Source organism: Hypanus sabinus, unplaced genomic scaffold (genome assembly GCF_030144855.1).
Source record: "Hypanus sabinus isolate sHypSab1 unplaced genomic scaffold, sHypSab1.hap1 scaffold_725, whole genome shotgun sequence".
Lineage (NCBI taxonomy): Eukaryota > Metazoa > Chordata > Chondrichthyes > Myliobatiformes > Dasyatidae > Hypanus > Hypanus sabinus.
The window spans coordinates 73,092-96,151 of record NW_026781576.1 but is presented as its reverse complement, the minus strand read 5'-3'; the positions used below and the strand labels follow the sequence as shown (position 1 = coordinate 96,151).

The 23,060-nt window shown below is 47.5% G+C and overlaps 1 protein-coding gene across 1 annotated transcript in view; it reads left to right on the top strand.

Annotated features, from left to right (window-relative positions):
* LOC132389971 (NACHT, LRR and PYD domains-containing protein 3-like) overlaps positions 1-23,060 on the top strand; it is a 44,767-nt gene that overhangs the window by 4,474 nt on the left and 17,233 nt on the right. The window contains exons 2-6 of the mRNA XM_059962549.1: positions 14,448-14,615; positions 16,612-16,713; positions 20,246-20,533; positions 21,112-21,278; positions 22,827-22,998. Of these exons, the coding sequence (XP_059818532.1) occupies positions 16,704-16,713; positions 20,246-20,533; positions 21,112-21,278; positions 22,827-22,998 (637 nt within the window). The 5' untranslated portion in view covers positions 14,448-14,615; positions 16,612-16,703. The remainder of the gene's footprint in view (positions 1-14,447; positions 14,616-16,611; positions 16,714-20,245; positions 20,534-21,111; positions 21,279-22,826; positions 22,999-23,060) is intronic.

Sequence of the window (23,060 nt, the reverse complement as noted above, 5' to 3'; positions counted from 1 at the left end):
CCAGGCTCAGAATGAACTGAGAACTGACACATTGATAGAGGGGGGAAAGGATGCTGTGACCATTGACTGTATGGGCCGTGTTACACCAGGCTCAGAATGAACTGAGAACTGACAGATTGATAGAGGGGGGAAAGGATGCTGTGACCATTGACTGTATGGGCCGTGTTACACCAGGGTCGGAATGAACTGAGAACTGACACATTGATAGAGGGGGGAAAGGATGTGAGCATTGACTGTATGGGCCGTGTTACACCAGGGTCGGAATGAACTGAGAACTGACACATTGATAGAGGGGGGAAAGGATGCTGTGACCATTGACTGTATGGGCCGTGTTACACCAGGGTCGGAATGAACTGAGAACTGACACATTGATAGTGGGGGGAAAGGATGCTGTGACCATTGACTGTATGGGCCGTGTCACACCAGGGTCGGAATGAACTGAGAACTGACACATTGATAGAGGGGGGAAAGGATGCTGTGAGCATTGACTGTATGGGCCGTGTTACACCAGGGTCGGAATGAACTGAGAACTGACACATTGATAGAGGGGGGAAAGGATGCTGTGACCATTGACTGTATGGGCCGTGTTACACCAGGGTCGGAATGAACTGAGAACTGACACATTGATAGAGGGGGGAAAGGATGCTGTGAGCATTGACTGTATGGGCCGTGTTACACCAGGGTCGGAATGAACTGAGAACTGACACATTGATAGAGGGGGGAAAGGATGCTGTGACCATTGACTGTATGGGCCGTGTTACACCAGGGTCGGAATGAACTGAGAACTGACACATTGATAGAGGGGGGAAAGGATGCTGTGACCATTGACTGTATGGGCCGTGTTACACCAGGGTCGGAATGAACTGAGAACTGACACATTGATAGAGGGGGGAAAGGATGCTGTGACCATTGACTGTATGGGCCGTGTTACACCAGGGTCGGAATGAACTGAGAACTGACACATTGATAGAGGGGGGAAAGGATGCTGTGACCATTGACTGTATGGGCCGTGTTACACCAGGGTCGGAATGAACTGAGAACTGACACATTGATAGAGGGGGGAAAGGATGCTGTGAGCATTGACTGTATGGGCCGTGTTACACCAGGGTCGGAATGAACTGAGAACTGACACATTGATAGAGGGGGGAAAGGATGCTGTGAGCATTGACTGTATGGGCCGTGTTACACCAGGGTCGGAATGAACTGAGAACTGACACATTGATAGAGGGGGGAAAGGATGTGTCCATTGACTGTATGGGCCGTGTTACACCAGGGTCGGAATGAACTGAGAACTGACACATTGATAGAGGGGGGAAAGGATGCTGTGACCATTGACTGTATGGGCCGTGTTACACCAGGGTCGGAATGAACTGAGAACTGACACATTGATAGAGGGGGGAAAGGATGCTGTGACCATTGACTGTATGGGCCGTGTTACACCAGGGTCGGAATGAACTGAGAACTGACACATTGATAGAGGGGGGAAAGGACGCTGTGACCATTGACTGTATGGGCCGTGTTACACCAGGGTCGGAATGAACTGAGAACTGACACATTGATAGAGGGGGGAAAGGACGCTGTGACCATTGACTGTATGGGCCGTGTTACACCAGGGTCGGAATGAACTGAGAACTGACACATTGATAGAGGGGGGAAAGGATGCTGTGACCATTGACTGTATGGGCCGTGTTACACCAGGGTCGGAATGAACTGAGAACTGACACATTGATAGAGGGGGGAAAGGATGCTGTGACCATTGACTGTATGGGCCGTGTTACACCAGGGTCGGAATGAACTGAGAACTGACACATTGATAGAGGGGGGAAAGGATGCTGTGACCATTGACTGTATGGGCCGTGTTACACCAGGCTCAGAATGAACTGAGAACTGACACATTGATAGAGGGGGGAAAGGATGCTGTGTCCATTGACTGTATGGGCCGTGTTACACCAGGGTCGGAATGAACTGAGAACTGACACATTGATAGAGGGGGGAAAGGATGCTGTGACCATTGACTGTATGGGCCGTGTTACACCAGGGTCGGAATGAACTGAGAACTGACACATTGATAGTGGGGGGAAAGGATGCTGTGAGCATTGACTGTATGGGCCGTGTTACACCAGGGTCGGAATGAACTGAGAACTGACACATTGATAGTGGGGGGAAAGGATGCTGTGAGCATTGACTGTATGGGCCGTGTTACACCAGGCTCAGAATGAACTGAGAACTGACACATTGATAGAGGGGGGAAAGGATGCTGTGACCATTGACTGTATGGGCCGTGTTACACCAGGGTCGGAATGAACTGAGAACTGACACATTGATAGTGGGGGGAAAGGATGCTGTGACCATTGACTGTATGGGCCGTGTTACACCAGGGTCGGAATGAACTGAGAACTGACACATTGATAGAGGGGGAAAGGATGCTGTGACCATTGACTGTATGGGCCGTGTTACACCAGGCTCAGAATGAACTGAGAACTGACACATTGATAGAGGGGGGAAAGGATGCTGTGACCATTGACTGTATGGGCCGTGTTACACCAGGGTCGGAATGAACTGAGAACTGACACATTGATAGAGGGGGGAAAGGATGCTGTGACCATTGACTGTATGGGCCGTGTTACACCAGGGTCGGAATGAACTGAGAACTGACACATTGATAGAGGGGGGAAAGGATGCTGTGACCATTGACTGTATGGGCCGTGTTACACCAGGCTCAGAATGAACTGAGAACTGACACATTGATAGTGGGGGGAAAGGATGCTGTGACCATTGACTGTATGGGCCGTGTTACACCAGGGTCGGAATGAACTGAGAACTGACACATTGATAGAGGGGGGAAAGGATGCTGTGACCATTGACTGTATGGGCCGTGTTACACCAGGGTCGGAATGAACTGAGAACTGACACATTGATAGAGGGGGGAAAGGATGCTGTGACCATTGACTGTATGGGCCGTGTTACACCAGGTTCGGAATGAACTGAGAACTGACACGTTGATAGAGGGGGGAAAGGATGCTGTGACCATTGACTGTATGGGCCGTGTTACACCAGGGTCGGAATGAACTGAGAACTGACACATTGATAGAGGGGGGAAAGGATGCTGTGACCATTGACTGTATGGGCCGTGTTACACCAGGGTCGGAATGAACTGAGAACTGACACATTGATAGAGGGGGATGGATGCTGTGACCATTGACTGTATGGGCCGTGTTACACCAGGGTCGGAATGAACTGAGAACTGACACATTGATAGAGGGGGGAAAGGATGCTGTGACCATTGACTGTATGGGCCGTGTTACACCAGGGTCAGAATGAACTGAGAACTGACACATTGATAGTGGGGGGAAAGGATGCTGTGAGCATTGACTGTATGGGCCGTGTTACACCAGGGTCGGAATGAACTGAGAACTGACACATTGATAGAGGAGGGAAAGGATGCTGTGACCATTGACTGTATGGGCCATGTTACACCAGGGTCGGAATGAACTGAGAACTGACACATTGACAGTGGGGGGAAAGGATGCTGTGACCATTGACTGTATGGGCCGTGTTACACCAGGGTCGGAATGAACTGAGAACTGACACATTGACAGTGGGGGGAAAGGATGCTGTGACCATTGACTGTATGGGCCGTGTTACACCAGGCTCAGAATGAACTGAGAACTGACACATTGATAGAGGGGGGAAAGGATGCTGTGACCATTGACTGTATGGGCCGTGTTACACCAGGGTCGGAATGAACTGAGAACTGACACATTGATAGAGGGGGGAAAGGATGCTGTGACCATTGACTGTATGGGCCGTGTTACACCAGGGTCGGAATGAACTGAGAACTGACACATTGATAGAGGGGGGAAAGGATGCTGTGACCATTGACTGTATGGGCCGTGTTACACCAGGGTCGGAATGAACTGAGAAGTGACACATTGATAGAGGGGGGAAAGGATGCTGTGACCATTGACTGTATGGGCCGTGTTACACCAGGGTCGGAATGAACTGAGAACTGACACATTGATAGAGGGGGGAAAGGATGCTGTGACCATTGACTGTATGGGCCGTGTTACACCAGGGTCGGAATGAACTGAGAACTGACACATTGATAGTGGGGGGAAAGGATGCTGTGACCATTGACTGTATGGGCCGTGTTACACCAGGGTCGGAATGAACTGAGAACTGACACATTGATAGAGGGGGGAAAGGATGCTGTGACCATTGACTGTATGGGCCGTGTTACACCAGGGTCGGAATGAACTGAGAACTGACACATTGATAGAGGGGGGAAAGGATGCTGTGACCATTGACTGTATGGGCCGTGTTACACCAGGGTCGGAATGAACTGAGAACTGACACATTGATAGAGGGGGGAAAGGATGCTGTGACCATTGACTGTATGGGCCGTGTTACACCAGGGTCGGAATGAACTGAGAAGTGACACATTGATAGAGGGGGGAAAGGATGCTGTGACCATTGACTGTATGGGCCGTGTTACACCAGGGTCGGAATGAACTGAGAACTGACACATTGATAGTGGGGGGAAAGGATGCTGTGAGCATTGACTGTATGGGCCGTGTTACACCAGGGTCGGAATGAACTGAGAACTGACACATTGATAGTGGGGGGAAAGGATGCTGTGACCATTGACTGTATGGGCCGTGTTACACCAGGGTCGGAATGAACTGAGAACTGACACGTTGATAGAGGGGGGAAAGGATGCTGTGACCATTGACTGTATGGGCCGTGTTACACCAGGGTCGGAATGAACTGAGAACTGACACATTGATAGAGGGGGGAAAGGATGCTGTGACCATTGACTGTATGGGCCGTGTTACACCAGGGTCGGAATGAACTGAGAACTGACACATTGATAGAGGGGGGAAAGGATGCTGTGACCATTGACTGTATGGGCCGTGTTACACCAGGGTCGGAATGAACTGAGAACTGACACATTGATAGAGGGGGTAAAGGATGCTGTGACCATTGACTGTATGGGCCGTGTTACACCAGGGTCGGAATGAACTGAGAACTGACACATTGATAGAGGGGGGAAAGGATGCTGTGACCATTGACTGTATGGGCCGTGTTACACCAGGGTCGGAATGAACTGAGAACTGACACATTGATAGAGGGGGGAAAGGATGCTGTGACCATTGACTGTATGGGCCGTGTTACACCAGGGTCGGAATGAACTGAGAACTGACACATTGATAGAGGGGGGAAAGGATGCTGTGACCATTGACTGTATGGGCCGTGTTACACCAGGGTCGGAATGAACTGAGAACTGACACATTGATAGAGGGGGGAAAGGATACTGTGACCATTGACTGTATGGGCCGTGTTACACCAGGGTCGGAATGAACTGAGAACTGACACATTGATAGAGGGGGGAAAGGATGCTGTGACCATTGACTGTATGGGCCGTGTTACACCAGGGTCGGAATGAACTGAGAAGTGACACATTGATAGAGGGGGAAAGGATGCTGTGACCATTGACTGTATGGGCCGTGTTACACCAGGGTCGGAATGAACTGAGAACTGACACATTGATAGAGGGGGGAAAGGATGCTGTGAGCATTGACTGTATGGGCCGTGTTACACCAGGGTCGGAATGAACTGAGAACTGACACATTGATAGAGGGGGGAAAGGATGCTGTGACCATTGACTGTATGGGCCGTGTTACACCAGGGTCGGAATGAACTGAGAACTGACACATTGATAGAGGGGGGAAAGGATGCTGTGACCATTGACTGTATGGGCCGTGTTACACCAGGGTCGGAATGAACTGAGAACTGACACATTGATAGAGGGGGGAAAGGATGCTGTGGCCATTGACTATATGGGCCGTGTTACACCAGGGTCGGAATGAACTGAGAACTGACACATTGATAGAGGGGGGAAAGGATGCTGTGAGCATTGACTGTATGGGCCGTGTTACACCAGGGTCGGAATGAACTGAGAACTGACACATTGATAGAGGGGGGAAAGGATGCTGTGACCATTGACTGTATGGGCCGTGTTACACCAGGGTCGGAATGAACTGAGAACTGACACATTGATAGAGGGGGGAAAGGATGCTGTGACCATTGACTGTATGGGCCGTGTTACACCAGGGTCGGAATGAACTGAGAACTGACACATTGATAGAGGGGGGAAAGGATGCTGTGAGCATTGACTGTATGGGCCGTGTTACACCAGGGTCGGAATGAACTGAGAACTGACACATTGATAGAGGGGGGAAAGGATGCTGTGACCATTGACTGTATGGGCCGTGTTACACCAGGGTCGGAATGAACTGAGAACTGACACATTGATAGAGGGGGGAAAGGATGCTGTGACCATTGACTGTATGGGCCGTGTTACACCAGGGTCGGAATGAACTGAGAACTGACACATTGATAGAGGGGGGAAAGGATGCTGTGACCATTGACTGTATGGGCCGTGTTACACCAGGGTCGGAATGAACTGAGAACTGACACATTGATAGAGGAGGGAAAGGATGCTGTGAGCATTGACTGTATGGGCCGTGTTACACCAGGCTCAGAATGAACTGAGAACTGACACATTGATAGAGGGGGGAAAGGATGCTGTGACCATTGACTGTATGGGCCGTGTTACACCAGGGTCGGAATGAACTGAGAACTGACACATTGATAGAGGAGGGAAAGGATGCTGTGAGCATTGACTGTATGGGCCGTGTTACACCAGGCTCAGAATGAACTGAGAACTGACACATTGATAGAGGGGGGAAAGGATGCTGTGACCATTGACTGTATGGGCCGTGTTACACCAGGGTCGGAATGAACTGAGAACTGACACATTGATAGTGGGGGGAAAGGATGTGACCATTGACTGTATGGGCCGTGTTACACCAGGGTCGGAATGAACTGAGAACTGACACATTGATAGAGGGGGGAAAGGATGCTGTGGCCATTGACTGTATGGGCCGTGTTACACCAGGGTCGGAATGAACTGAGAACTGACACATTGATAGAGGGGGGAAAGGATGCTGTGACCATTGACTGTATGGGCCGTGTTACACCAGGGTCGGAATGAACTGAGAACTGACACATTGATAGAGGGGGGAAAGGATGCTGTGACCATTGACTGTATGGGCCGTGTTACACCAGGGTCGGAATGAACTGAGAACTGACACATTGATAGAGGGGGGAAAGGATGCTGTGACCATTGACTGTATGGGCCGTGTTACACCAGGCTCAGAATGAACTGTGAACTGACACATTGATAGAGGGGGGAAAGGATGCTGTGACCATTGACTGTATGGGCCGTGTTACACCAGGGTCGGAATGAACTGAGAACTGACACATTGATAGAGTGGGGAAAGGATGTGACCATTGACTGTATGGGCCGTGTTACACCAGGGTCGGAATGAACTGAGAACTGACACATTGATAGAGGGGGGAAAGGATGCTGTGACCATTGACTGTATGGGCCGTGTTACACCAGGGTCGGAATGAACTGAGAACTGACACATTGATAGTGGGGGGAAAGGATGCTGTGACCATTGACTGTATGGGCCGTGTTACACCAGGGTCGGAATGAACTGAGAACAGACACATTGATAGAGGGGGGAAAGGATGCTGTGAGCATTGACTGTATGGGCCGTGTTACACCAGGGTCGGAATGAACTGAGAACTGACACATTGATAGAGGGGGGAAAGGATGCTGTGAGCATTGACTGTATGGGCCGTGTTACACCAGGGTCGGAATGAACTGAGAACTGACACATTGATAGAGGGGGGAAAGGATGCTGTGAGCATTGACTGTATGGGCCGTGTTACACCAGGGTCGGAATGAACTGAGAACTGACACATTGATAGAGGGGGGAAAGGATGCTGTGACCATTGACTGTATGGGCCGTGTTACACCAGGGTCGGAATGAACTGAGAACTGACACATTGATAGAGGGGGGAAAGGATGCTGTGACCATTGACAGTATGGGCCGTGTTACACCAGGGTCGGAATGAACTGAGAACTGACACATTGATAGAGGGGGGAAAGGATGCTGTGACCATTGACTGTATGGGCCGTGTTACACCAGGCTCAGAATGAACTGAGAACTGACACATTGATAGTGGGGGGAAAGGATGCTGTGACCATTGACTGTATGGGCCGTGTTACACCAGGGTCGGAATGAACTGAGAACTGACACATTGATAGAGGGGGGAAAGGATGCTGTGACCATTGACTGTATGGGCCGTGTTACACCAGGGTCGGAATGAACTGAGAACTGACACATTGATAGAGGGGGGAAAGGATGCTGTGACCATTGACTGTATGGGCCGTGTTACACCAGGGTCGGAATGAACTGAGAACTGACACATTGATAGAGGGGGGAAAGGATGCTGTGACCATTGACTGTATGGGCCGTGTTACACCAGGCTCAGAATGAACTGAGAACTGACACATTGATAGTGGGGGGAAAGGATGCTGTGACCATTGACTGTATGGGCCGTGTTACACCAGGGTCGGAATGAACTGAGAACTGACACATTGATAGAGGGGGGAAAGGATGCTGTGACCATTGACTGTATGGGCCGTGTTACACCAGGGTCGGAATGAACTGAGAACTGACACATTGATAGAGGGGGGAAAGGATGCTGTGAGCATTGACTGTATGGGCCGTGTTACACCAGGGTCGGAATGAACTGAGAACTGACACATTGATAGAGGGGGGAAAGGATGCTGTGACCATTGACTGTATGGGCCGTGTTACACCAGGGTCAGAATGAACTGAGAACTGACACATTGATAGAGGGGGGAAAGGATGCTGTGACCATTGACTGTATGGGCCGTGTTACACCAGGGTCGGAATGAACTGAGAACTGACACATTGATAGTGGGGGGAAAGGATGCTGTGACCATTGACTGTATGGGCCGTGTTACACCAGGCTCAGAATGAACTGAGAACTGACACATTGATAGAGGGGGGAAAGGATGCTGTGACCATTGACTGTATGGGCCGTGTTACACCAGGGTCGGAATGAACTGAGAACTGACACATTGATAGAGGGGGGAAAGGATGCTGTGACCATTGACTGTATGGGCCGTGTTACACCAGGGTCGGAATGAACTGAGAACTGACACATTGATAGAGGGGGGAAAGGATGCTGTGACCATTGACTGTATGGGCCGTGTTACACCAGGGTCGGAATGAACTGAGAACTGACACATTGATAGAGGGGGGAAAGGATGCTGTGACCATTGACTGTATGGGCCGTGTTACACCAGGGTCGGAATGAACTGAGAACTGACACATTGATAGAGGGGGGAAAGGATGCTGTGACCATTGACTGTATGGGCCGTGTTACACCAGGGTCGGAATGAACTGAGAACTGACACATTGATAGAGGGGGGAAAGGATGCTGTGACCATTGACTGTATGGGCCGTGTTACACCAGGGTCGGAATGAACTGAGAACTGACACATTGATAGAGGGGGGAAAGGATGCTGTGACCATTGACTGTATGGGCCGTGTTACACCAGGGTCGGAATGAACTGAGAACTGACACATTGATAGAGGGGGGAAAGGATGCTGTGACCATTGACTGTATGGGCCGTGTTACACCAGGCTCAGAATGAACTGAGAACTGACACATTGATAGTGGGGGGAAAGGATACTGTGACCATTGACTGTATGGGCCGTGTTACACCAGGGTCGGAATGAACTGAGAACTGACAGATTGATAGAGGGGGGAAAGGATGCTGTGACCATTGACTGTATGGGCCGTGTTACACCAGGGTCGGAATGAACTGAGAACTGACACATTGATAGAGGGGGGAAAGGATGCTGTGACCATTGACTGTATGGGCCGTGTTACACCAGGGTCGGAATGAACTGAGAACTGACACATTGATAGTGGGGGGAAAGGATACTGTGACCATTGACTGTATGGGCCGTGTTACACCAGGGTCGGAATGAACTGAGAACTGACACATTGATAGAGGGGGGAAAGGATGCTGTGACCATTGACTGTATGGGCCGTGTTACACCAGGGTCGGAATGAACTGAGAACTGACACATTGATAGTGGGGGGAAAGGATACTGTGACCATTGACTGTATGGGCCGTGTTACACCAGGGTCGGAATGAACTGAGAACTGACACATTGATAGAGGGGGGAAAGGATGCTGTGACCATTGACTGTATGGGCCGTGTTACACCAGGGTCGGAATGAACTGAGAACTGACACATTGATAGAGGGGGGAAAGGATGCTGTGAGCATTGACTGTATGGGCCGTGTTACACCAGGGTCAGAATGAACTGAGAACTGACACATTGATAGAGGGGGGAAAGGATGTTGTGAGCATTGACTGTATGGGCCGTGTTACACCAGGGTCGGAATGAACTGAGAACTGACACATTGATAGAGGGGGGAAAGGATGCTGTGACCATTGACTGTATGGGCCGTGTTACACCAGGGTCAGAATGAACTGAGAACTGACACATTGATAGTGGGGGGAAAGGATGTTGTGAGCATTGACTGTATGGGCCGTGTTACACCAGGGTCGGAATGAACTGAGAACTGACACATTGATAGAGGGGGGAAAGGATGCTGTGACCATTGACTGTATGGGCCGTGTTACACCAGGGTCGGAATGAACTGAGAACTGACACATTGATAGAGGGGGGGAAAGGATGCTGTGAGCATTGACTGTATGGGCCGTGTTACACCAGGGTCGGAATGAACTGAGAACTGACACATTGATAGTGGGGGGAAAGGATGCTGTGACCATTGACTGTATGGGCCGTGTTACACCAGGGTCGGAATGAACTGAGAACTGACACATTGATAGAGGGGGGAAAGGATGCTGTGACCATTGACTGTATGGGCCGTGTTACACCAGGGTCGGAATGAACTGAGAACTGACACATTGATAGAGGGGGGAAAGGATGCTGTGACCATTGACTGTATGGGCCGTGTTACACCAGGGTCGGAATGAACTGAGAACTGACACAGTGATAGTGGGGGGAAAGGATGCTGTGACCATTGACTGTATGGGCCGTGTTACACCAGGGTCGGAATGAACTGAGAACTGACACATTGATAGAGGGGGGAAAGGATGCTGTGAGCATTGACTGTATGGGCCGTGTTACACCAGGGTCGGAATGAACTGAGAACTGACACATTGATAGAGGGGGGAAAGGATGCTGTGACCATTGACTGTATGGGCCGTGTTACACCAGGGTCGGAATGAACTGAGAACTGACACATTGATAGAGGGGGGAAAGGATGCTGTGAGCATTGACTGTATGGGCCGTGTTACACCAGGGTCGGAATGAACTGAGAACTGACACATTGATAGTGGGGGGAAAGGATGCTGTGACCATTGACTGTATGGGCCGTGTTACACCAGGGTCGGAATGAACTGAGAACTGACACATTGATAGAGGGGGGAAAGGATGCTGTGACCATTGACTGTATGGGCCGTGTTACACCAGGGTCGGAATGAACTGAGAACTGACAGATTGTTTAGGGTGGGGAGGCATTCACAGTCAAGGGTAGCAATCAGTTACCATCTGTGCATTAAAATGAAGAGGGAGGAAATACTACAGTTGCAGGAAATTTAAAGAAAGGAGGAGAAAAACTACTGGAGATGCTCAGCAGATCTCGGACAGTCTCAGTTCTGGAACTGGGTCTTCCACCATTTCACCTTTCAGAGATGTAGTCTGATGTACTGAACCCCAGCATTTTCTACTTTGTAATTTTAAAATTTGTTCCTGCTACACTGCGGGAAACATGGCAGCCAGCTGTGCTGGGCAAGATCCCACACAGCAGGAAGATTGTGATCAAATGTGTTCGGTTTTGCTGCTGGGGTCAGGCTGAAGTGTATCCGCATCCTCCACACAGACCGGGGAACCAGTTTGAGCCTCGGCCCCGGCCCCGTCAGAGGGTCATTAGGTTCCAATTCCACGTCAGTTTGTGAATCAGACATGGCAGGAACACCACAGCACATCGCCGGCTCCAAAGCGTCTGTGTATGGGTGATGATATTGGGCCGCTGACTCTGAGGATATGGAACCGGCAGTATGCGGGTTGGTAATTCCACAGCTGGGATCGGAATTTTCTCAGTATGGAGTGAAGCTGAAGTCTCGGGCGTCTGGGCATTAGTCATGGGGAAATCACCCTCTCCACTGCACAAGAGGACATCATATCTGTCAAGTATTTTGGAGTGTCTGGACATATGGAGACTGACATTGATTGTCTGTCCAGAAAGTGACATTAGAAAATGAGTCCCCATTCCATCCATCACAGGGAGCGATAAGCATTATAGATAAGCATTAAAGATAAGCATTATAGAAACATAGAAAATAGGTGTAGGAGTAGGCCATTCGTCCATTCGAGCCTGCCCTGCCATTCAGTAAGGTCATGGCTGATCATCCAACACAGAACCCTGTACCTGCTTTCTCTCCATGCCCCCTGATCCCTTTAGCCACAAGGGCCATATCTAACTCCCTCTTAAATATAGACAATGAACCGGCCTCAACTGTTTCCTGTGGCAGAGAATTCCACAGATTCACCATTTTCTGTGTGAAGAAGTTTTTCCTAATCTCGGTCCTAAAGGGCTTCCCCTTTATCCTTAAACTGTGACCCCTCGTTCTGGACTTCCCCAACGTCAGAAAAAATCCTCCAGCATCTAGCCTGTCCAATCCCTTTAGAATTGTATACGTTTCAATAAGATCCCCCCTCAATCTTATGAGTTCCAGTGAGTATAAGCCTAGTAGATCCAGTCTTTATTCATATGAAAGTCCTGTCATCCCAGAAATCAATCTGGTGAACCTTCTCTGTACTCCCTCTATGGCAAGAATGTCTTTCCTCAGATTAGAGGACCAAAACTGCACAGAATACTCTAGGTGCGGTCTCACCAAGGCCTTGTACAACTGCAGTAGAACCTCCCCGCTCCTGTACTCAAATCCTTTTGCTATGAATGCCAACATGCCATTTGCCTTTTTCACCGCCTGCTGTACCTGCATGCCCACCTTCAATGACTGGTGTACAATGACACCCAGGTCTTGTTGCACCTCCCTTTTTCCTAATCGGCCACCATTCAGATAATAATCTGTTTTCCTGTTCTTGCAACCAAAGTGGATAACCTCACATTTATCCACATTAAGTTGTATCTGCCGTTAATTTGCCCACTCACCCAACCTATCCAAGTCACCCTGCATCCTCCTAGCATCCTCCTCACAGCTAACACCGCCGCCCAGCTTCGTGTCATCCGCAAACTTGGAGATCCCTGCATTTAATTCACTCGTCTAAATCATTATTATATATCGTAAACAACTGGGGTCCCAGCACTGAGCCTTGCGTTACCCCACTAGTCACTGCCTGCCATGCATGTGGAGCATTTGATGGCCCTGGGCCTGTGTTCCATGGAGTTCAGGGGGATTGCGATTGGGGTTGGTGGGGGGGATAGTTAGAGCGGGGATGATTGTTGACACCAACCGAATAACAACAAGTCTGGACGCAGTGGGAATGGAAGGGATGTCTTGTTCAGACGGAGCATCTGGTATCTGAGAGTGCCGCCTCAGAATAAAGAAAGTTCACTTTAAAACTGGGACAAGAGCAAATACTTTATCCAAGTGTTGGTGGATCTGTGGAGTTTGAAGCCACAGAGGGTGGTGGAGGCTATCGTGGAGCCATAGAACATTCCAGCACAGAAAGATGCCTTTGGTCCTTCTTGGTTGTGCCGAACCATTTTTCTGCCTCGTCGCACTGACCTGCACCCGGACCATAACCCTCCATACACCTCACAACCATGTATCTGTCCAAGTTTTTCTTAAATGTCAAAAGGGAGCCCGCATTCACCACTTCATCTGGCAGCTCATCCACACTCCTACCTCTCTTTGTGTGAAGAAGCAACCCCCCCCCATGTTCCCTTTAAACTTCCCCCCTTCACCCTTAACCCATGTCCTCTGTTTCTTTTTTCTCCCCTGGCCTCAGTGGAAAATAGTTGAGTATATTCGTGTAGATGGCTAAATAGGTTGAGTGTTACAGCAGGGAAGCAAGAATACGGTGTTGGAAACATAATCATCCATGACTGATTCTGGAGAAGACTAGAGTCACCTAATTCTACTTCTATGTATTATGACTTGTATCTTCTACCATGACTGAATGATGACTTATTTGTATCCTATCACAGGAGAAGAGATAATCGGCAGTTTCTGGAAATCCAAGCAGCACACACACAATGCTGGAGGAACTCAGCGTCTATGGAAGAGATCAGAGTCGACGTACAGATGCGACAGATAAGTTCCTCCAGCATTTCTGTCTGTTCTTTTGCATCCCCTGTCAGGTTTTGTAAAGTGTGAGGAGCAGTCACCTATTTCTTCACTCGAATCATTATATTTACGTTCAATATTTAAATTCAATGCTTTGTTCTAATTTGTATTAGTAACACGCTTCATTATCTCTCTGCTCAAAGTTAGACCTGTGTTGAGAGATTTATTGGAAGGAAAACCCACGACTGGAAGAAATCACAACTGACGACGAGGGAACAGCAACAAGTGAACCAGTTCGAGAACTGAGGGCACCAACTGGAGAGAAACCGTCTGAATCAGAGTTTCCATTGACTCACTCAGGAGAAAGTTTGGTGAGTCTCATTTACTCAAACATTAGTCCTTTAAGACATTACATTTATGTATCAAGGAAGGCAGAAAATAGCTGGAGTAAGACTGAATAAGCCTAGAAATACCATTTATGTCCCTGTTAGTCCCAGTTGCAATCATTCCAGATCTGCTAATGTGCTGTCAGCATCAGCTCTGTGAAGCCGCGCACATTCCCTTACATTGTTTGCCCATTTCCAAATTATCTCTTCTGATGTCTCCTTCCTTTTCTGTGTTATGTCACAATTATCTCAAAATACGCTGAGAATTTCCCCCCTTTAGAAGGTGCCGCATTTCTTTCCTGCTGTAGTGATTGCAGAGAAGTGGAATCACCATGAACTACAGCAACATGTCATTGACTCCTCTGTCTATTGCAAGCTGCAATGATATATTTGCCCTCGGGTATATCGTTGTGCAAGCCTCTGCTAAGTGCAAACACCCCTGAAGCCAAATGTCCCAACACCACATTTCTTTCAGTCCTAACTAGCAAATTCCAAATAATAATTTATATTTGTATACCCTGACATCATGAAGTACTTTTCTATTAATAAATGGTCAGAACCTACTGATACGTATTCAGGCAACAATAAATATATGAGTTCGGCAAGGGTATTTTTTATAACAAAAAACACGTTTATTAAACACAGAAAACAAACCCCCCAAAAGTAAACAAACACTAACGTAACCGGAAACAGCTGCTGTGCGGCAGCCCAAACAGTTCTTAAAGCGATATTGCAAAAACAGTTCTTTAAAGTGGTATTGCCAAAAGTTCGATATGCTCACAGACCATTTAAAAGGAGAGACTTTATAAGACGATTTAAATTCTCTTTCACGTCGCTTGGCTTCGATCCCCGACGTCGAACTTTTCCCACGAAGAATTTACGAAACAAAACGGCTTAAAGGCACTGACCTTTCCTTCCTCATTATCTTCAATCCTTTCTGGTTAAACCCCAGGGATTAACGCAAAGATAGTCAATGAAATCCTTCCAAGTAAGGATCAAACAAAGGTCGAAACCCGTTTCACCGTAGAAAGCGATTCTCCTCGATCTTTAACTCCCGAACTTCGATCTTCACTCTCCACTGTCTCGAACTCCTAGCAGAATCGTAAAGAACTTGCTGGCAATGACCTTTTAAACTTCAGGCATTACATAAAACTTCATACTTCAACTAAACTGCGTCATCACATTAAATCACGCAGTGGCATGAAGTCAACTTGGCAAATCCAGCCACGAACTGCCCCTCCTCACAGGGTGGGGTCTACCTTTTATAACCTGTAAAAAAGACCTGTCTCATGATCTCTACTGGCGGGAAATGACGTCACTCCGCCATCACAAGACCATTACCTCAAGTCCAGTAAAGCTTCAAGCCCAGTCACGTGACAAGGGCACCACTGTCATGTGTCACGAGTACGTAACACTACGGATCTGTGATTGAGCAGAAGTAGGTTTTACAATGAAGTTATGTTCCCATTTGACACTGTACCAAAGGATTGGGTTAAATCTGTACTGGAGATAACAAATGTTCTTGCAGCCAGGACTGCAGGAGCTGCGGGGGTCGGTTTAAACTCGGTCGTTGTGGGAAGGGAACCAGAGTGTTTGTCAGGTGATTGGAGAGTTGATATAAAGGCAGATGCAAAGTTCACAGAGACTGTGGAACGATTGGATGTGAACAGGGCATCATATAGTCTGCTGGAAATGTGTTTAATTCAATACTATAAGTATTAAGAATAAAAGCAATTTAGAACAGGAGGGAAACGGGTCCAACTTAGAAAATTAGGACCATCTCAGTTTAAACTGTGTGTCAGCATTGTCGCGATGGGCTGAAGGGTCAGTATCTGTGCTCTGTTGCTCTGTGATTCAATCAAAATGATGCTCCAGGTATCACTGGACGGACATACAGTCATGGTGTGGGAGTTGATGTTTGGATCCTAATTTGCAAAGTAATCCTACTCTCTCTGTCTCGCTGTCTGCTTGTTCTGTGTAGCTCAGAGCATCACCAGAAGGTGGCGCTGTCCAGCACCGGGATCAGAGTGTAAACAAGACGACGACAATCAGCAACCGTCTGTCAGAATCGGAATGGCTACAGGTATGTTCACCTGGATCTTTATAACTAAACTTCTGCCCTGTTGGTGCACAATAGTTCAGATGAAGAAACTTACACAGCCAGAGAAAAAGTTTCATCGAGCAGTGTCACTGATCCCACTGGTAAAGTGCCTTTGTGTAATCGATCGGTCCCACAGTTCCAGCGCAGGGACCTGACACCAGAAATGGTCGAATGACTCCGCTCACCAGGCAAAGCTTCACCTGAGTGAAAGGAGCCGGAGTCCCTGAATCAGCAGGTTGAGAGTGAAACACCAACAGGAATGTGACAGCGGTGTTGTTTGTTACGGAAAAGTCTACAGACAGACGGACATACTCTATTGATCACGAGGGAAATTGGATTTCATTACAGCCGCAACAACCACGGATAGTGTCGAAATATAGCAATATAAAACCATAAACAATTAAATAATAATAATAATTTAATCATGCCAAGTGGAAATAAGTCCAGGACCTGCCTATTGGCTCAGGGTGTCTGACACTCCGAGGGAGGAGTTGTAAAGTTTGATGGCCACAGGCAGGAATGACTTCCTATGATGCTCTGTGTTGCATCTCGGTGGAATGAGTCTCTGGCCGAATGTACACCTGTGCCTAACCAGTACATTATTGAGTGGATGGGGGACATTGACCAAGAATGCATGCAACTTGGACAGCATCCTCTTTTCAGACACCACCGTCAGAGACCCCAGTTCCACCCCTACAACATTATCTAGGTTCAGGGTTTATTGCAGATCAGGGCTTGTTTAGAGGTGAAAGACATCTTCAACTTCCATTTACAAAATTCAGAGGCAGGTGATAAGGGCATTTCCGGGATTTCAAAGATTGTGCGATAATACAACACTTCAGGTTTTGTCAGGGCAGCTCTCAACTCTCCCCTCGCTGCGCAAAGTAGATGAGGGGAGTTTTCCGAACTCTGTTTTCTGTAGCCGAGCCGAGAACATTGCCAGCCTTGGAAATGGCTGAGGATCAGGAGACACTTCATTTGTGGTCTGCATCGGTCTGTCACTGTCTGGTATGGAGGGGCTACTGCACAGGACCGAGAGAAGCTGCAGGAAGTTGTAAATCTTCAGGGAGCGGTGTCTCAGAAAGGCAGCATCCATTATTAAGGACGTCCAGCACCTAGGGCAGGGGTCAGCAACCTTTACCACTGAAAGAGCCACTTGGACCCGTTTCCCACAGAAAAGAAAACACTGGGAGCCGCAAAACCCGTTTGACATTTAAAATGAAATAACACTGCATACAACGTTTTGTTTTGCCTTTATGCTATGTATAAACAAACTATAATGTGTTGCATTTATGAAATTGATGAACTCCTGCAGAGAAAATGAAATTACATTTCTGCATGCAACAAAAACATTTTGAACTCCGAAAAAAAGACGTTGGGTTGAAGGTTACTTTTAAGTAAAATACTCAACGTCTATTTGAGTCCTTCTTGTATTTAGGAAAAACGCCAAACATAGATTTGCCACCAGCAGCAAACCAAAAATAATGTCAGCCAGCTGTCAACCTGAAAAATAAAAGGACTATTTCACTGAACAATGAAAACATATGAATATACGTAAAATAATAGGCAATTAAAATATTTATCATACTTGATCAGGTTGACTCACACCTGACAATGCAGTCGTATTCAGTAGGGATGGATCGATGCTTAGGGGAGTGACCGGGAAGGATAATGTGTTTTTTTCCTCTCTGAACTCACAGAAGTGTTTCCCAAACGATGTTTGCATTGCGATGATTGCAGAATGTAAATACTCCGAATTTATCATGTCGTGACCTTGTTTGAACTCTCTCAAATTGGGGAAGTGAGACAATGTGCCTTTCTGTAAATCTCTGGCAAGCACTGTCAACTTGCGCTCGAATGCCAAAACATCCTCCAACATGTGCAGGGCTGTACGTCCTTTCCCCTGAAGAGCTGTGTTAGCGATAAAAACACTTTGTAGCGGTGTGCTACACGCAGTCAGTAAACTGCAGTCAAAGATAGCTTTATTCGAACTAAACAGCCTTGCTTTTAAGCCTCCCTCAACCCGCCCCCCATGAGCGCGGATGCTCCAAAAGACACATACTCACAAACCCCCGTAGGCTATCTCCCTTAGCCTGAACGCTGGCTAGTTGTGAGCCGGTTCGGATGTGTCAGGAAATGGGTCGCCACAACGTCTTATTTAGATTGTACAAGATCACCATAATCTTCAAATTTAGAATTACATTTCAAAAACTAACAAGCTAACATAAAATACATTTTAATTAAATACTGACCAATTATTTCCCAAAGCAACAGGGAGCCGCAGCACAGACGTAAAAGAGCCACACGTGGCTCCGGAGCCGCGGGTTGCCGACCCCCGACCCAGGGCATGCCCTTTTCTCACTGTCACCATCAGGGAGGAGGTACAGAAGCCTGAATGCACACACACAGCGATTCAGTAACAAATTTGTCCTCTCTGCAATCCCATTCCGAAATGGACATTGAATCTTTGGACACTACCTTACTTTGTTCAAAATACACATTCTTTCTGTTTTTGCACATTTAAAAAAAAAATCTATTCAATATTTTACTTTCTCTTAAAATTTATTCAGCATTATTTTTCCCTGCTAGATTACCTATTGCATTGAACTGCTGCTGCTAAGTTAACAAATATCACGTCACATGCCGGTGATAATAAACCTGATGCTGATTCTGTTTTACGTGTGGAAGTTTACCCTTCAAGCTCCCGTGTTCCGGGGCAAACTGTCCCAGCCGAACCTGATAACAAACAACCCCTTCCGGTAACGTACTTGTGAATCTCCCCGACACTCTTCCCAGCTGAATCACATCCATCCTGTAGATTGATAGCAACTGCATCCTTAGCAAATGCAAAGCTCTCTCAGCGAGACTTTGTTTAGCTACTGGAACTGCACGCAAGACTCTCCCTTTGCCAATGACTTGTATAGTTGCTGTGTGACAATTATTATCCAGGAGACGTGATGGGACCCAGGGGACCAGGCATCATGGGCTTCAAGGTTATGTTCAGTCTGTAACTCAGGGGTCTGGACGTTGTCCATTTGAAGGAAGTGGTCAGCCTTTGACCCGGGGGACAAGACAGTGTGTGTCAAAGCAACCGGAGAACGTGGGATCTGGAGGATCGGACCACGAGTAATCCAGTGGCTTGTCTGTGAGTGACACAGGTGACTGGACAGTTTGTGATCCAGGGAGATTTATGTTCGTGGGAGATAATCCCCGTGATAATTCCTGGTATCACCTAATGTCTTTCCATTAACAACCGCTGGTTATTGGTGTGTTCAGCTAATGTGTAGTCTGTGATCAGTATTACTGCGTCTATCCAGTTCTTTTTCGGGGAGTGGATGTGTCCACTCACTGGCTTATCGGGATGGTCACCTAGCAGGAGGTGTGGTTCACATTCACCAGCACAGTCCCGCTCCAAATCCGGTCAGCCGGAGTCCCGGCTCCATTGCAGACACTCATTGTGAATCCTTGTTCGAGCATAAATCACTCTAAACCTGCAATTCATCATTTACTGCAGGTGGGAAATTAAATCGGGTACAGAAAGTACTCAAGAGGCTTTTACCAGGCAACTCATCGAGGGAAGATGATCGGGACACGGGAAGCAAGGTTCCAAAGCAGGGTCAGATTGAGAGCAATGTCCCAATGGAATGCGGTCCGGCCGCAGAGGAGGAGAAGCAAATTCAGCCCAGAGACAGTGACGTCAGAGACACTGAGCAGGACCCTGGAACCGGCACAAGTGAGGCGACTGCCTGTCAGCTCGGAAACTCATTAAACACGGAATTGTCGAGTGCCCAACAGGGAGTGGGTGAGTGAAACATGAGGGTGATATGTTCGCAGAATGCGGTGGGAAGCGGGTAAATGTGATTCCTTGTTGGAGGGTTGGTCAGAGAGGGGAAAAGTGTGGGCGTGGTGCATGCGGTGTAGTGTGGCACCGGTTACCGCACTACAGGAAATGTCCTACCTGCTCTGAGGATTTCCAGGATGTGTATCGGAGGAAATGCAGCTATCCGGATAAGAGAGTATTTCCAGGATATGAGTTATGGGAAATGTGTTCGCCAGGAAAGAGAGAGTATCTCTGGGAAGCGACTATCATTGACAGTCTTAACATTTATTGCCCATTTCAAACTGAAATCGGTGAGTGGGTGGGACGGTGGGAGAGACAGGTTTCTGGTGAATGGGTTCCTCCTGGTAACGTCTAGCACAGCGCATTGATGCGACGGTTTTTTAAGGCCAGTGTTGGAGATTAGGGCAAAATACATGTTTCCAGCTGAAAGCAGGTGAAGATTGAGGTTCAAGACCTGACTGGTTTGTTAGGGCTGGGTGAGAGCAGTGGAGACAAGTGATATTTGAGTTTATGACTACATTCTCATTTTACATTCACAGAGCCAGAGTTTACAATCTCTGACCTCCTGGAAGAGGGGGGCGAGTATCGACTGTACCAACTGACCAAGTTCTACAGGGACAGACTTAAACTTGCAATTGAAGAGAAAGTTGAAAGACTCGGTTGGATGTTGACAAAGGATGGACATTTCAGTCGAGAAGAAAATGAGGTGAGTGTATTTAGTGTATTGTCACTGAACTGCTGGTATCAGAGGGAATAGTGATCAATATTAATCTCCTGCACATTCTAGGAGTTCTACATGGCAATGGAGACTTTGATCTCTGACTTGTCCTCAGTAGATTTGTTTCAGCTGTTCCGGTGGGGAGCACTGAGAACTGCAGGTTCAGCGTCACCTTTTCGTCTCACACCTGCTGTATTTATCAGTGTACCGGACCTCAGTAAGACCTGTGATGAGGTTCTGCACGGAAGGTTAGTTAGGAAGGTTCAATCACTAGGTATTAATATTGAAGTAGTAAAATGGATTCAACAGTGGCTGGATGGGAGATGTCAGAGAGTAGTGGTGGATAACTTCGTCAGGTTGGAGGCCGGTGACTAGTGTTGTGCCTCAGAGATCTGTACTGGGTCCAATGTTGTTTCTCATATACATTAATGATCCGGATGATGGGGCGGTACATTGGATTACTAAGTATACAGAGGATTCTAAGATAGGTGGCGTTGTGGATAATGATGTATTTTTCAAATTTTACACAGAGATTTAGGACAGTTAGAAGAGTGGGCCGAAAGATGGCAGATGGAGTTTAATGCTGATAAGTGTGAGGTGCTATAGTTTTGTAGGACTAATCAAAATAGGACATACATGGTAAATGGTAGAGCATTGAGGAATGCAGTAGAACAGTGTGATCTAGTAATAATGGTGCATAGTTCCCTGACGGTGGAATCTCGTGTGGATAGGGTGTTGAAGAAAGCTTTTGGTATGTTGGTCTTTATAAATCCGAGCATTGAGTACAGGAGTTGGGAAGTAAAGATAAATTGTACAAGGCATTGGTAAGGCTAAAATTGGAGTATTGTGTACAGTTCTGGCCACCAAATTATAGGAAAGATGTCAACAAAATATGGAGAGCACAGAGGAGGTTTACTAGAATGTTACCTGAGTCTCAGCAGCTAAGTACAGAGAAAGGTTGAACAAGTTAAGTCTTTATTCTTTAGAGCGTTGAATTTTGAAGGGGGGGGGGAGAGCTTGATAGAGGCATTTAAAATTATGAGGGGATAGACAGAGTTGACGTGGATAGGCTTTTTCCATTGAGAGTAGGCGAGATTCAAACAAGAGTACATGAGTTGAGAGTCGGGGGCAAAAGTTTAGGGGTAACACGAGTTTAGGGGTAACTTCTTTACTCAGAGAGTGGTTACTGTGTGGAACTGGCTTCCAGTAGAAGTGGCAAAAGCAGGTTCAATATTGTCATTTTAAAAACTGGATATGTATATGGACAGGGAAGGAATGGAGGGTTATGGGCTGAGTGCAGGTCGGCACGGACTGTGTTACTGTGCTGTAATCGTCATATCGTTCTATGACATAATTGCAAGGTCTGCATATCTGTACTGTTGAACAGGCATTCAGTCTAAAATTAATTTTGCATCTTATCAGGACCGTCGGTCAAATTCACCTCAGCTCATTAATCCAGGATGAATATTAAACTGTGAGATTCGCCATGTCTGTCCATCTACTCCACAATAAATAAATTAATTTCTGCTTTTATAGAAAGTCACTGAACTGACAGAGAAGGGAAACCGGACAGAGAGTTCCAGACTCTTCCTCAGTTTGGTGAATGGCAAAGGCTCCCGGGCCCGACGGGCGATGTGGGAATCCTTTGTGATGTGGAGGACTGAGTTACCGAAGCTGGACAGGATACTGAGGGAGATACAGGAGCTCGGTATGTTAAAACCATGCACTGAACACAAAGACACTTTGAACTAAATAGTTATAATTATTTTA